We start from the raw sequence: 14,639 nt of genomic DNA on the forward strand, positions 1-14,639 counted from the left end.
CGTATTTTTTCTTCATTTTAGTCATTCTAGTATTGCACTCTGGTTTTAATATGCATTTTACAAGGAACATTCTAAAGCTAGATGGGCTAGATAAAAACAAGAAACAAAAAAACCTCAAAAGCAAACCTTCAGAGCCTACGGTATGCCTTTGAAAAACTGTCTTAGTCTCTCCCAACTGGCTATTTAACCTACACCCAGGGGAACTATCTAAATACTACCAACACTCTAGTCCACAGACCTGTCAGATATTGTTGGTGGCCCAGGAGGCATGCTCCTGGGTGAAGGACCAGAGTCTCCTGACTCTTCCCCAGGGTCCTGTCACACTCCAATTGAACCCTGTGGGGTTGATGAAAGGCCTCTGGTTGAAGTTGAGTGAGCCCAGCCCCATGCAAGCTGAAAAGGACCGTGAGTTCTGAGCTGCACATATTGTGACCATAGGCTTCTGGATTTTTCTGTGATACAATTAACTCTACCTGTTTCATTTCACTATCTCGAGGAAATGTGATATCATATTAAATGTCCTTTATTTTCATTCTAGGCCTCAAAAGGTGTTCAAAAACCAGTTGTTCAATTGCTCAGTGAATGAATGAACCATGGTTAAACTCAACATGGTAAGTTCTGTGCAAGTCTATTGTCTTAAGTTCTCCGTAAGCAGGGACAGGTCTTACTCATCAATATACCTGCGTTGTCCAGCAAAGGTCTAGCACTGGGTGAATGTTTGCTGAACTTTAATAGAACTCTAAGCAGGGCAGCCAGGTACAGCTGTGCAGGTTGCTCACTGCACAAGGGCAGTGAAGAGGGCTAAAATCTATCCCATGCTCTGCTCACCAAGGCACTTGCCCACAGAACTATAGATGCCCAGAGGGGCATCTTTTTCTAATTCACATAGGGCATGCCTCTCATTCCAGGACCACCTAGCATGACCCTGGAAGGGACATAAACCTCTACACTGATCTCAGAACCAGCCCCGCCCCGCCCCTCCCCCAGCAGAATTACTACAAATCATTCTGAATCTTTCGGTCTTTGTGGCATCATTTGTTTGCTGAGCAGTAGTTCTGCTTTTTTCAGTGTAAGATTCTTTTCTTTTTCCACCTCCTGGTCCAATCTTGCTGTTACTCTACACCAATGATTCAGAACAGTGATTCCCAAATGTGGCTGTGTGTCTGCAGCATCTTGGGAGCTTCTTCTCCCTGACATTTTGTGTTTAAAAACTTTCGGACACAAGGACTTCCCTGGTGGTGCAGTGGTTAAGAATCCGCCTGCCAATGCAGGGGACACGGGTTTGAGCCCTGGTCCAGGAAGATCCCACACACTGTGGAACAACTAAGCCCGTGCACCACAACTACTAAGCCTGAGCTCTACAGCCTGCGAGCTACAATTACTGAGCCCGCGTGCCGCAACTACTGAAGGCTGTGTGCCTAGAGCTCGTGCTCCACAATAAGAGAAGCCACTGCAATAAGAAGCCCGCTCGCCGCAACTAAAGAAAGCCCACGCACAGCAACGAAGACCCAACACAGCCAAAAACAAATAAATAAAAATAAATTTATATAAAAAGAAACTTTAATAGTAAGCACCCATAGTCCCACCACCTAGATTCTAAATTGACATTTTATTATACTTGCTTTATCCCATATCGTGATCCATTTTCTTCACCCCTCCACTCATTCATCAAGCCAGGTTATTTTTGGATACATTTCAAAGCAAGTTGCAGACTAATATACTTCACCCTGGGGAGCTTTATGAGAATGCAAATGCCCAGGCCCCAGCCCAGATTTAAAGTCTCTGGGGATAGAGCCTGGACCCACCATCATGTCCCTCCTTAACTCCTTAGCATGGCTCGTAAGCCCCTGCATCATCCAGTTCCTCCATGCCTCCTTGCTCTCATGTCCTGCTTCCTCCTTTACTCATCACCCTCCAGCTACACTGGCCTTACTGATACCGGACACGCCAAGCTTATTCCTGCCTCAGGGCCTTTGCACCTGCTGCTCCTTCTACATGGAACACTGCCCACAGACCTTGGCGTTGGTAGTCTCCTTAGTATCAGTTAGGTCTGGGTCCCACCTCTTCAGAGAGTCTAACCCTGACCAGTCTAGGAAAAGCATCCCCACATCCCCAGTGCCCCAACAAAAAGCATTCTACTTTCTCTGAAGCACTCGCTAAGATCTAGAATTATTTTATTTGGTTAGTTATATAGTTAACTTGTTTACTGTATGTTCTCCCCTCCAACACACATATACATTAGACGGTAACCTCCATGAGAGTAGGATCCTCATCTGTCCTACTGCTATATCTCCAGCACCTACAACAGAGGGTGGCACTCAGTAGGTAACTTCTTCCCCACTCCTTGGGTTTCTATGTGGAGGAAGCTCCAATGGACCGACACTTCTGCCTCTTGCACCATTGGTCTGCATTTCTCGACCGAAATGGAGTTAATCTATCGAAAGAATTTAAACACTCAGGCTTTGATCTTTTTTTCTCCCTTCTCTGTCCCAGGATATGTACGGCAGTAATTCTGGATAAGTGTTCCATTCTGTAAACCCAAATATTTCCTTGGGAGACTGGCCCAAGGTCTAGCTGTGGGCTGGAGCGCACTGCGGGGAGAGCGTAAGCAAGTTCATGTGGCTGCGTGTTCTAATCTAGCTTTTATTAGTAATAAAGCATAACTTCTGATCTCCTGTGTTTGACTTCCTTATTTAGTTCTCACTGTTTTAAAACTCAGTTAGGGAAAGAGGGTGCCTTTTCCTGGGCCTCCTAAAATCCCAGCAATAGATGTTCAATAAATATTGATTGAATGGAATAAATGAAAGCCCATTTTAAAAAGTTGCACGGATGGTTCTGATGCGTAGCCAAGTTTGGGAACCACTGATTAAAAGACCCAGCTCTCAGGAGCCTGATGAGGGTGGGATACAGAACCACACAGGGGAGAAGGAGACAAATGATCTCTACATTGGGGTGAGCCGGTTTCACAATGAAAAAAAGCACAAGCATAAAATTAAGAACAGAGCTCCAATCCACGAACTTACTCAGAAAGTCTTTAGGTTTCCATTTTTCTTTGATGAATATGATTCCTATGATGGCGCTGGCTATAAAAAAAAAAAGCACAGGGAGAAGAGCGTTGAGGCTGCCATCAGTCAAATGGAGTCCCTTCGCCAGTGCCCTCTGGGTTGGCTCATTTGCGCTGGAGCTTGCCTAAGCTCTCACTTATGCTCCCAAGAGCTGTCTCTTGTTATTAGAAACAGAGGCTCCTCTCTGAGCCTCCCTGAGGATTTCCTACAAGGAACACCGGGGGTTGAATACTCGCTGTGTGACAGGCAACTTACACAAGTTATTTCTGGCGTGTTTGCTCTTTGAGGTGGGCACTGTTATGATTCCATGTGGAAAATGAGGACACTGAAGCTGAGAGAGGGAAAGGACCCGCTCAAGACCATGCAGCTGGCGAGGAAAGGCTGGGCTCAAACCTAGGACTGTTGGAGGCCAGGGCTCTTGCTCCTTCAGAAGGCAATGCCTACCTCTGACATTTCCCCCCTGGTTCTTTTCTTTTCACTCCCTGACTCTTCTACGTTTGCAGATGTACTCAAACTTTCTTGTGACTGTCCTAAAGGATGGGGCTGGCATTCACCGTGAAAAGACCAGGGTTACCATCTCAGGTCTGCCTCCTCTGGCTGGGTAACCTGGGTAGGTCACTTCACCTGAGAGTCAGTCTCCTAGTCTCTGAAATCGTGTGCTGGATCCAGCCTTCACCAGCTTGCTGAGGGTTAATAGTCAGGAAACCATTGGCAGCTTGGAATCAGCGACAGTGTGGGTATTTACACCCTTTACATCAGAAACATTAAAAATCAGGTCTTCTTTTTCTTCCACTTTTCTGTTCCTTCCCTTCTTCCCTCCCTCCCTCCACCTCCTCTTTCTTTTCTTTTTCTTCTTCTCTCATTCTCTCGAGTTGGTTTATCAGCATATCACTGAAAATACCTACTTCTCAGAGTCATAGGGGTAATTAAATGAGATAATATAGGCAAATCACTTAGTACATGCTCAATAACTGAGTAATTATTATTATTATTATTAAAGTACCTGGAACAGTAACTAATAAGTAATAGGTGCCCAATAAATGGTGATTATTATTTTAATATTTATTTTTAATATTATTTTTCACTTGGTGACTTAAGAAACTCTAAGAGCCCCTTAATTTTTAGGGGATGATATGTGAAGTCCCATCATTATAATTCAGCCCATTTTTAAGAATTTGGTTATTTGATCCTTATTAAAATTCAAAGACTAAGATTTAAAGTACTTAGTCATTCAGTCACATATTCCTCATTGTCAATAAAGGTTCTGAGAGCCCTTTGGATAGATGAGCAATGGGCAGAGGACAAACCTAAATACCTGTTGGGGCTGGGCAACAACACAGATGTAGAAAGCGGGCCAGATGTAAGACAGTAGAGAGAAGCTGAGACTACGGCAGACAACTTGCCTCAACTAAAGGCACTCAAATGACATTTTGAAACGATACCGGGTGGGAAAGAACACAGCATGCCTGAGGACCTCAGTCATCTTGTAGGCTGCCTGTTTACCAACCCTGGTCGAGAAAAAGAGGGGCTTTCAATAAATAGGAACAGGGAAAGCAAATAGATTTCTGCTCCTCTGCCAGCTCCCAGTAATTGGTAATGAATGCCTGAAGCTCTGAGAATTCTGAGGCCCATCCAGGCTCACTATGATTGATTAGTGATATCTGCCTTGGGTACTGCAGGGGCACATAAATGCCATGCATATGCCATCCCTGTATTGAAGAGGCCCTCTTAATTCCAGGAGGATTAAGACTCAGAATAGGATTTTCTCCTTTAAGAGCAGAGAAGAGCTTCTCGGCACTGTAATGCTTACCAGCAGGATGGAAGGAAACATTTCAAAGCAAGTTCACTGTCCCTGTTCCTATGTACAAAAAACTATTGTTCACTAATCTACTAACATCTTTTACTTAAGAAGAAAAGAATTTTTTTCTAATTCTATTTTATTTGTGACTTCATGGATATTAAAACTCCTTTGTCTTCCTGTTGGTTCAAACGTTCTGAAACACTGGTTCAGTGATTACAGAAATCATAGAAAAATGGCAGATGAGAAAGTTAGTGATGTTTTAAAAATGGTATCAGTTGATGTAAAAAGATCAGAGAATAAGCTGAATGTGCATTTCTTAGAGGTGCGAAATACCTGAACTCTGAAAGCTTAGTTTATCTTGACAGTGTTAGGATGAATGTGTCAAGGTTTATCTTCCTTCTGCAGTAGAAATAAAAAGCGACTCTGATAAACTTTCCGAATCTTAAACAGATTCTGGAGGCAGAACGCCAGTTTGCATCTCAGCCCTGCTTCTCGCTAGCTGTGTGATTTGGGGAAAGTAATTTCACCACTCTGTGCCTCGGTTTCCTCATCTGTAAAATGGGGATAATAACAGTATCTCCCTCAAAACGCTGCCAGGAGGATTAGAAGAATCACTATCTGTAAAGTGCTTAGAGCAAGTCCTGCTGAGTATGAAGCGCTTTGTGAGTGTTAGGCATTACTAGCAAAGCAAAAGCTGGTTTGGTGAGTCTCTTTGATACTGGCGGTGACCTGCTCACAGAGGTAGGCAAGTCCCAAGGGAGGGGCGGGGTGGGAGCTGGGTCTTACCTATCACAGAGACGGCGCTGAGAGGCACAATCAGCGAGAGCGGGGCGAAGGCGTAGGAGGCGAACACGCCCAGCTCGCCCAGCAGCATCAGGAACAGGCCCAGCCACCATGTCTTGGTCTTGAAATAGGCCCGAGGGTCCTTGGAGCCCGCGAGGCGGATGTGACAGTACTTCTAGAAATCCGAGAAAGAATGCGATTTGTCCAGATCTCCAGGAAAAAGATGCTAAGATGCACGAATCCTAAATCTACTCCCCACTTTTAAAAATAGTTTGGGGAGACCTGTCAAGTGTTTTTGGAGTTCTGACTCAGAGAAGAGTAAAGCAGTAGTGATCTAAATCTTAGGTTGCTATTCTGAGACAGTAGTTCTCAAATTGGCTGGGAAGCCTTAAATTCCCTGGGAAGCTTTGAAAAAATACATGTGCCTGGGCCTCACCCTCAGCGGGGAGATGTGGGTGAGGCCCAGAAATGTGCATTTCTGATGCACATCACAGGCAACGAGCAGTCCGGGGTGGGAGCCATGATCTAAGGACCCCCACTTTAGCCTGGCCCTTGGGTTGACTTTTCCCTCTAACAGCAATGCCCAGGAGTCCCCGTGTTCAGTGTGCCCACTTGGATACACTCCTTTCTGAAGAGATGCTGGCTGCTCTGCTGGGCAGCCCTGTGGGTGCTAGTGGACCCTGCTCTCCCTCGGGTGGATACTTGGCCCAAGCATGGACAATATTCCTGGTTCTGGACATGTGAACTTGGGACACAGACCCTGAGGCAGTGACTAAGGAAAGCCAGAAAGGCATGTTGACTTAGAGGGTCAAGGCTGCCATGTGGGGAGGATCTTGATGAGGGCTGCTGGTCTGCAGAGAGAAGAGAGGGAACCACATAAGGAGCGAAGAGACCATGCAGCCTCGGAAACACACAGAAACACACACGTGTGTGTATGTGGAAGCAGAGTGTTCACGTGCCTGCTCCAGAGGGGCAGAGCGGCTCGCCGAAGCTGGAAGCTGTGCAGCGCTGGGGGAAAGCGTTGGCCAGTGTGCTGTGGGATTTGTCCTGCTGGCAGGTGTCAAGTCTGGGACTGGGTTTCCCAGAAGCAGTCCCTGAAACAAGGGCTGGGGAGCAGGGAGTTGATTTGGGAGGTGATTCCAGGAAGCATAAGTCAGGGAGTGGGAAAGTGAGACAGGGAAGGGAGGAAGGCCAGTGAAGGGTGCTTTCACGGTGAGTTAGTGCTTTGGGCAACTGGGGCTCAGTCATTCTGAGAAACCCTGTGAATTCCCCTCAGAACCATCCTACCCAAGGACGGGGGCCTGGAGCATTTATCCACTGACTCCCATCCCCCACTGGTTGAAGGCTGCCCCGGGGCATTAACAACCGCCACCAGCACCCAACACACACAGCTGGCTTCCCAGCTGCACCTGCAGCCAGTGGGGCCAGTTCCCATGGTGTCGTCAACTGGCTCTAAACCACAGCTGCCTGTGAGCTCAACTAGGCCGAGGAGTTATGGGGCAGGGCGTACACAGCAGCTGCTCCAAGGCACCCCCCAGAGACTTTTAAGTAATGGAGAGCACTGTCTTCATAGTTGAGGGGTGATGGGGGATGAAGCAGGGGCAAAGAATCAAGAGAGATTCTGGAACAACCTAAAAGGTATTGTCCCAGCCCTGGGATGGAATAGGCAATGTCCCCCAGAGAGGAGGCAGCCGGCCTGCACCAGATACCCATCGGCTGTATCTCTGCCCCAGGCAGTGCTGGTGACTGAAACGTACCTGGAGGTTAAGTGCAATGCTGACCACAAGGTGTCCGAAAATCGCCAAGAGGGCACCGATCAAGTTTTCCTGTAAGGAAAGTTCACAGGAGCAGACATGAGCTGGGCCTAAGCCAAAGGGCCCCAGGACACATTTGAATCCAACTGTTTGTTGTCCCAAAACAAAACCAACAACATCCATCACAAAGCCACGCCCCCCAGACACTCTACTGGAATTTTTCTACCCGAGTTTACTCTGGCTGCCTTGCTGGTTTACAGAACACGGCCTGCGATGGGACACTACCAGAAGCACCATCCTTTGTCCTCCAGTCACAAGGACTTGATAAGGCCTAAATCTGCTCTTCCAGTCCCCTTAATGTATTGACTTGGTATGGTCTTGCGCAGAAAAGCAATGTTAAGAGATCAGAATTTACAAGAAAAACACAGGCAGGGATACTATTTGCCATCTAATCAATGGAGTCTTCCTATTCCCAGAGGGGTCTCAATGAGGCTCCTTTAAGTGGCAAAGTTGCTTAGGGCACTTTTAATTATTTAATTTATAAAAATTTAATTTACGTCACCTTAAGAATGAGGTTCAGATTCCTTAGCACGGCATTTTTTAAAAAACTTTATACAATGATTACCAAACGTATATTCACTGTAGAATAATTAGGAAATATAAATGAAAAGAACAAAAACGCAAAAAAGACGAAAAGCCACCTGTCACTCTAAAACACCCAGAGATAGTTACTGCAACATTTTGATTTTTGTAAAAATTTTTTCTGTCCATGAATTTTGATGTCAATGGCAGTGTTAATTTATTTTTATAAAAATAATATTATAATTTGTTTTATAACCTGTTCCTTTACTTAAGATATTATAAATACATTCTCTTGATAGGCATATCTAATTCACCATTTTTAATAAATGTCAAAATAACTTACCATTTGGATGTGCATTTCTATCATTGCTTCTGTATTATTGGATACTTAGGCTATTTCCTTTTTTAAAAACAATGCTGTGATCGAACATCCTAGTTCATGCATTTTTGTGCATTTATGAAGATTAATCCCTTGGGATAAATTCTTAGAAGTGGGACAGCTGGGTCAAAGCGTACATGGCCCAGCATTTAAACCACACTGTGTTATGTGCTCAACACACCCTCCAGCATTATCCTGCTCAACACCAAAGGAATGCATCATTTTAACCAAATAGGAATCCTCTCTTCCCAGCATGGGCTTTCCCAACTCCTCCTTTGCTCAAGAGTCTCCTCCTGGGCTTCCCTGGTGGCGCAGTGGTTGAGAGTCTGCCTGCCGATGCAGGGGACACGGGTTCGTGCCCCGGTCCGGGAAGATCCCACATGCCGCGGAGTGGCTGGGCCCGTGAGCCATGGCTGCTGAGCCTGCGCTTCCAGAGCCTGTGCTCCGCAACGGGAGAGGCCCCAACAGTGAGAGGCCCGCGTACTGCAAAAAAAAAAAAAAAAAAAAAAAAGAGTCTCCTACCACTGGTGCCCTCCCTTGTGAAATCTGCATGTTCTTCAAGGCCTGGGCCAGGCCCAAGTGAACCAGCAGTGAACATCAAGACAAACTCAGTCCAGTAAAAATTAATTAAAAAAAAAAAAAAAAAGACAAACTCAGTCCTTCAATCCCTCTGGAAGGACAGATAATCAGCAAGCAGTAAGGGGGATAAAGTCAACCCTCTATCCCGCCTCCTGCCCCCCCCCTTCCCTTCCTTCTCCCAGAGTGCTGAGGGCCCATAGAGCTGAGGGGGCCTTCCCAGAGAAGGGGCAGTCACTGTGGGATAGGGCGGGAGGAGGGCAGAGGAGGCCTGCTGATGGAAACCACCGTGGCTGTCTCCGACTTCTCCCCCTCAAGGTGCAGTGTTGCAGCATAAAGGAAAGATGCTGAGCTGGGTGCCCGGAGACCTGGGATCTGGTCCCAGCTCTGCCACCACGTCGCTACATGGCCTCAGACAAGTCTCTTTCCCCTCACCAGGCTTGTGTGTCCTCTCTGGATGACCTAAGTGCTGGCCCAGACGACTGCTAAGGGCCCCTCCGGCCCTGACCCAAGCTTCTGGTCACAGCCAGGCTGCTCAGAGAAACCAAGTGATGATCATGCCAGACAAGAAACCGACCAATTCATTTCACATAAAATAGCTCATTAACTGGAGGTTATTGGGGGCATCTCCTGGGACCCAAAGGAGCTGGCTTCCACTGCTTCCCAATACGGCTCTCAGCCTGAGCTGCACTGGCTCGGTGCTTCTCCATCTCCACTGTTTCATGTTTTCTGGTTTCTTTTCAGTTAAACAGAAGCCATGTCCTTCCTGCAGGATCACAGAATCTCAGAGCTAAAAGGGTCACTGGAGGCCAATCAGGCCAGGGTTCCCAGATATGTCAATGGGGTTCCAAGGCAAAAGGCATCACGTGGTTAGATAAGTTTGCAAAACGCTGTATCCTCCATCCAGTGCACTGGCCCAGTAGAGGCTCTCAGAGGCAGTTTCTCCTTATCTAGCTCAGGTTTCCCAAACCCATTTGGCTCTAGAGCTCTTAGCTTAGAGTCCATCCACTGGCATCTGTAGTACCTCTGCGATTCTCACCAGCCTGACATTTTAATCACTTTCCTTTCCTTCTGGTAACAGCACCCCGATTGTGCTGTGGAGGACTCCCTGCCTCCCCCCTGCCTCCTCATTGGATACTCCTGTTGGGACTGTCATTCAAAGGGCTCCAGTCTCCTCTCCTAGACAAGGATGGGCCTGTGACCCACGCTTGATCCAAGCCAGGCAGGTCAGAAGCTCTCTTTCTGGGGTCCAAATCCTGGACTGAGAAATACAAAGGCGGAAAAAGGCTGGTTCACTCCTGCCCGAGGTGAGGTTTAGCCAAGTCAGACCCCTGGAGCCTTCCTGGTTCCTGACCTTCTGAAGCTGGCTTCTCCAGCTCTTCCTTCTTTTCCGGAAGCAGCCCCACAATCTTTTTTGCTTACGAGCTAGTTTCTGTTACTTGCAAACGAAGAGCCTAATAGAGTCAAGGCTTCACAGAACAGAGTTTGGGAATATGTTTATTATTATTAGTCCAACTCCTAGTAAGTATGTGTCCCCCCCTCAGTTTTATAGACAAAAACGGGGTAGCTTTTATGGACACAAAAGGCTATGTGCATTTACTTTGCTTTTTAAAAAAAATTATATGTGTTATTAAAATAACAGATTCCCTGATCTGGTTTTTTGGAAACAAAACCTTAACAAGGAACTAAGTTATTCTTATAAGTCTAACAAACTGCACTTATGAATATAAGGAAACTGAAATTCTCTTAAATACTTCAGCTGTTCACATACAATAAAATTCTCTGACAACTTTAATTTTAAAAGACTTCTGCTTCCAGTAAGACGGAGTAGACATTCTTTTTCCTATGCTTCCTGCTACGCACAACTAAAAACCCTGGACATTATATATAAAACAGACATAAGAAGACTGAAAGGTGGACAGAAGAAGGCGGACAGGCTAGGGAGCTTGGGACCTGAGGAACCACATGGTAGGGAGTTCCTTGAGTTTTCTTTTTGCCTCATGTATCCAGACTTGGAGCTGAAGAAACTGGCAACTTGGAAATAGCAACAGGTGTGACCCAAAAAAGCCCCAAGAAAAGCCTGCACTCTGGTCGGAGAACAAGGAAAGGAGCAGCCAGGCCAGGCAGAAGGCTTTTAGACAATAACTGATGTGCTCCAAACACTGCCGGAAAAAAAAAAAAAAAAAGGCTCCACCCTGCCCCTGCCAGCATAAGCCAAGTAGGGAGCTTAGATTTCCACCCTTCGGAGGCTGTAACAAAGCAACCCAACTCCCCTGCTGGGACTATCAGAGAAAGCCAAGTGGGCAGCTGAGGCCAGTGATGAGGCGGTACCCCCCTCCCCCCAGCGTCAGTAGAGACCACAGGGAGACTAGACCTCTGCCCCACCTGGCAGTCACGAAGCACCCCTTCTCCTCCCCACTGTGGTGGTATCAGAGGAGGCCTGGTGGAAAGGCAAGATTCTTCCCACTAGACTTTCACAATTATATTGTCCTGAACTTGGGGTTATCATTTGTAGTAAACTGCAGTGACAGCTGCCAACAATTCCTCCCATCCCTGTATGCATGCGCTATGACTCCCCTCAAGAGGTGGGGTCTTTTCCCCACCACTTGAACCTGGGTTGGCCTGTGACTTGCTTTGGTCAACAGAATGAGACAGAAGTGAAGTTCTGGGATTTCCGAGCTCAGGCCTTACAGGTTCTGCTTTTGTTCGGAGGGGAACCCAGCCACATGTAAAAAAGCCCAGCCTGTCCCCCAAAAGAGAGAGAGGTCATGTGGAGGGCCAAACAGATATATGAGTGGGCCCAGTCAACACCAAGAGAAGAGAGAGGCACAGCCACCTCAGCCCACTCCAGCTGATTTAACCCATCCCAGCTGAGGTTCCAGACATGAGTGAGGACCTCTTGGATTCTCCAGCTCCAGCCCCAGCCAAGCAAAGGTGCAAAGGCAAGCCACCACTGCTGAGCTCTGCTCGAATTCTTTCTTTTTAAAAAAATTTTACTGTGGCATAAACACTTAACATAAGATATACCCTCTTAATAAATTTTTAGTGTGCAATACAGTATTCTTAACTGCTGGACAATGTTGTACAGCAGATCTTAGAACTTATTCATCTGACATAACTGTGACTTTACGCCCAATGATTAGCAACTCCTTCCTGCCACCCTCCCTGCCAGCCCCTGGCAACTGCCATCCTACTCTCTGATTCTATGCGTTTGACTAGTTAAGATACCCCATGTAAGTGGAATCATGCAGTATCCGTCCTTCCGTGACTGGATTACTGCCCTAGTCAACTTGGGATGCTACAGGGATGCTAACAAATACGATAGACTGGTGGCTCAACAGACTTTCATTTCTCACAGTTCTGGAGGCTGAGAAGTCTAAGATTAAGGCGCTGGCTGATTCCTTTCCCGGTGAGAGACTCTTCCTGGTCTGCAGATGGACACCTTCGTGCTGTGTCCTTACATGGTACAGAAAGAGAGCTCTGTCTCTCTCTTATAATGGCACTAATCCCATGTATGAGGTCCACCGTCACAACCTAATTACCTCTCAAAGTCTGCATCTCCAAATACCATCACATTGGGGATTATGACTTCAATACATGAATTTGGGGTTGGGGGGGAGGCAAGGCACATTCAGTCTAGCACTTATTTCACTTAGCGTAATGTCCTCAAGGTTCACCCACGTGGTGGCATGTTCCAGGATTTCCTTCTTTTTTAAGGCTGGGTAATACTCCATTGTAGGCTGGGTAATACTCCATTGTAGTATATACCACATTTTCTTTCTTCATTTATCAATGGACATCTAGGTTGTTTCCACACCTTGACCACTGTCGATCGTGCTGCAATTAACAACAGAGTACCACTATCTCTTCGAGATCTTGATTTCAATTCTTTTAGATCCTGTCCAGACTCCTGACTCATAGAATTGTGAGCAGTAAAATGGTTGTTGTTTTTAGCTACTTAGGTTTTCAGGTGGTTTGTTACCCAGCAATAGCTAACTGACGTGCTTTCTCAGTGGACCAACGTTGCTTAATGATCCAGCAATTTTTGGCTGGGACTCAAGATGTGACTCTATTCCAGACATTTACTAGTGGGCGGCTTTGATCGTCCATCTGATCTGAGTACGGATCACTCTGCTGCTTGGTCATCTCCCCCCTTTTTTGCTCAGTTAAGGTATTTTAATGTCTTCCCATCTTAATGCCTGGTTCTAAATGCTCTTTAAGGCCATTCTATGAACTCAGAATATCTTTCTTTAATGTGTCACTACCTTTTTCATTGAGACAAATTCAAAAATCATAAAAGTCAGCATTTTGACGTTTTTAAAGTGTACCATTCAGTGTTTTTTTTAAGTATCTTCACAATGTTATAAGTGATGCCATTGAAAATCGTGGAATAGAGAAGAACTCCAGGGATCCATCCCTCCAGTAAAACAATGAATGAACTGGCAAACACTGTCTGAATCAACTTTTCTAGAACTCTGGAGTCTAATTAAAAACTTATAATAAGAAGGGGAAGCCTTGGTGAAGAAAGAAGCAGTTGCCTTATGGTCAGAAAGCAATGTGGCATTTTAAATTGCTTGCCAACCATCCCTTACACTCCAGACCTATGGCAGTCATGAGGGCAGAGGGAGCAATAAGGACCTTATTTTTAAAAAATAATTGTGGTTGTGGGGCTTCCCTGGTGGCGCAGTGGTTGAGAGTCCGCCTGCTGATGCAGGGGACACGGGTTCGTACCCCGGTCCGGGAGGATCCCACATGCCGTGAAGCGGCTTGGCCCGTGAGCCATGGTCGCTGAGCCTGCGCGTCTGGAGCCTGTGCTCCGCAACGGGAGAGGCCACAACAGTGAGAGGCCCACGTACCGCAAAAAAAAAAAAAAAAAAAGAATAGGTACCTGTATATGTATAACTGATTCACTTTGCTGTACACTTGAAACTAACAAAACATTGTTAATCAACTATACTCCAATATAAAGTTAAAATTAAAAAAAAAATTGAGGTTGTGGATTCCAACCTGTCTGGCAGCTCCCTGAAGGAACAGCACAAGGGCTTGCCTTTATTTTGCCTGCCTTGGAGCAGTACCAGGGCTGGGGGGCGGGGGCAGCTTCCGGGATGCTTTTGCTGAAAGAATTTAAAGTCACAAGTGTTGGCTGCAGCATCCTGAGGCGAGGGACAGCACTGGGATGCACAGTACACAGAAGGAAAAGCCTGAGCAGGAAGAGCTGGGAAAGAAGATACGGGGGTGCGGGGTGGAGAGAGAGAGGGCTTTTAAAAGCTCCGGTGTATCCTGGGGAATCAAGACTATTCATATACCCAGGGCTGGATGCGTGCTCCAAAAACACTTGAGAAGATGCTAAGCCTTCACCTCAGGTGGCCTTCAGGCTGGGCAGAGCAGCAAGTAAAAGTGAAGGCAGAGCTGTAAATAGACTGGTAAACGATGGAGTAGTGCCCCAGCACAGAGCCAGTCTGCAAAGACTGGGAGAGGTTTTTTTCTTTTTTCTTTTTTCCTCTTTTTGGCTCTAGGTATTTAACAAAACTATCAAAACAAAACTGACCACCGAGCTAACAGACACAGACTTGGATAGGCCACACACAACAGAAAACACAGACTTTACAAAAAGAGTTGAGAAAAATCACTAAACAAGCAAACAATAAGAAACCACAACAAGCAGCAACAACAAACAGGAGGCCGGGTGTAGATCTGAT

General features: G+C 46.3%; 1 protein-coding gene across 19 annotated transcripts in view; it reads right to left on the bottom strand.

Moving 5' to 3' along the window:
• NIPAL3 (NIPA like domain containing 3) overlaps positions 1-14,639 on the bottom strand; it is a 76,402-nt gene that overhangs the window by 24,888 nt on the left and 36,875 nt on the right. For all 19 annotated transcript variants that reach the window (XR_009539049.1, XR_009539052.1, XR_009539048.1 and 16 more), the window contains 3 exons: positions 7,407-7,475; positions 5,653-5,824; positions 3,024-3,083 (listed from right to left, as the gene is read on the bottom strand). Coding sequence is in view for 13 of the 19 variants with exons in the window: in XM_060141079.1 (XP_059997062.1) it covers positions 3,024-3,083; positions 5,653-5,824; positions 7,407-7,475 (301 nt within the window). In the remaining 6 variants the exon portion in view is untranslated. The remainder of the gene's footprint in view (positions 1-3,023; positions 3,084-5,652; positions 5,825-7,406; positions 7,476-14,639) is intronic.

Source organism: Lagenorhynchus albirostris, chromosome 2, assembly GCF_949774975.1.
Source record: "Lagenorhynchus albirostris chromosome 2, mLagAlb1.1, whole genome shotgun sequence".
Lineage (NCBI taxonomy): Eukaryota > Metazoa > Chordata > Mammalia > Artiodactyla > Delphinidae > Lagenorhynchus > Lagenorhynchus albirostris.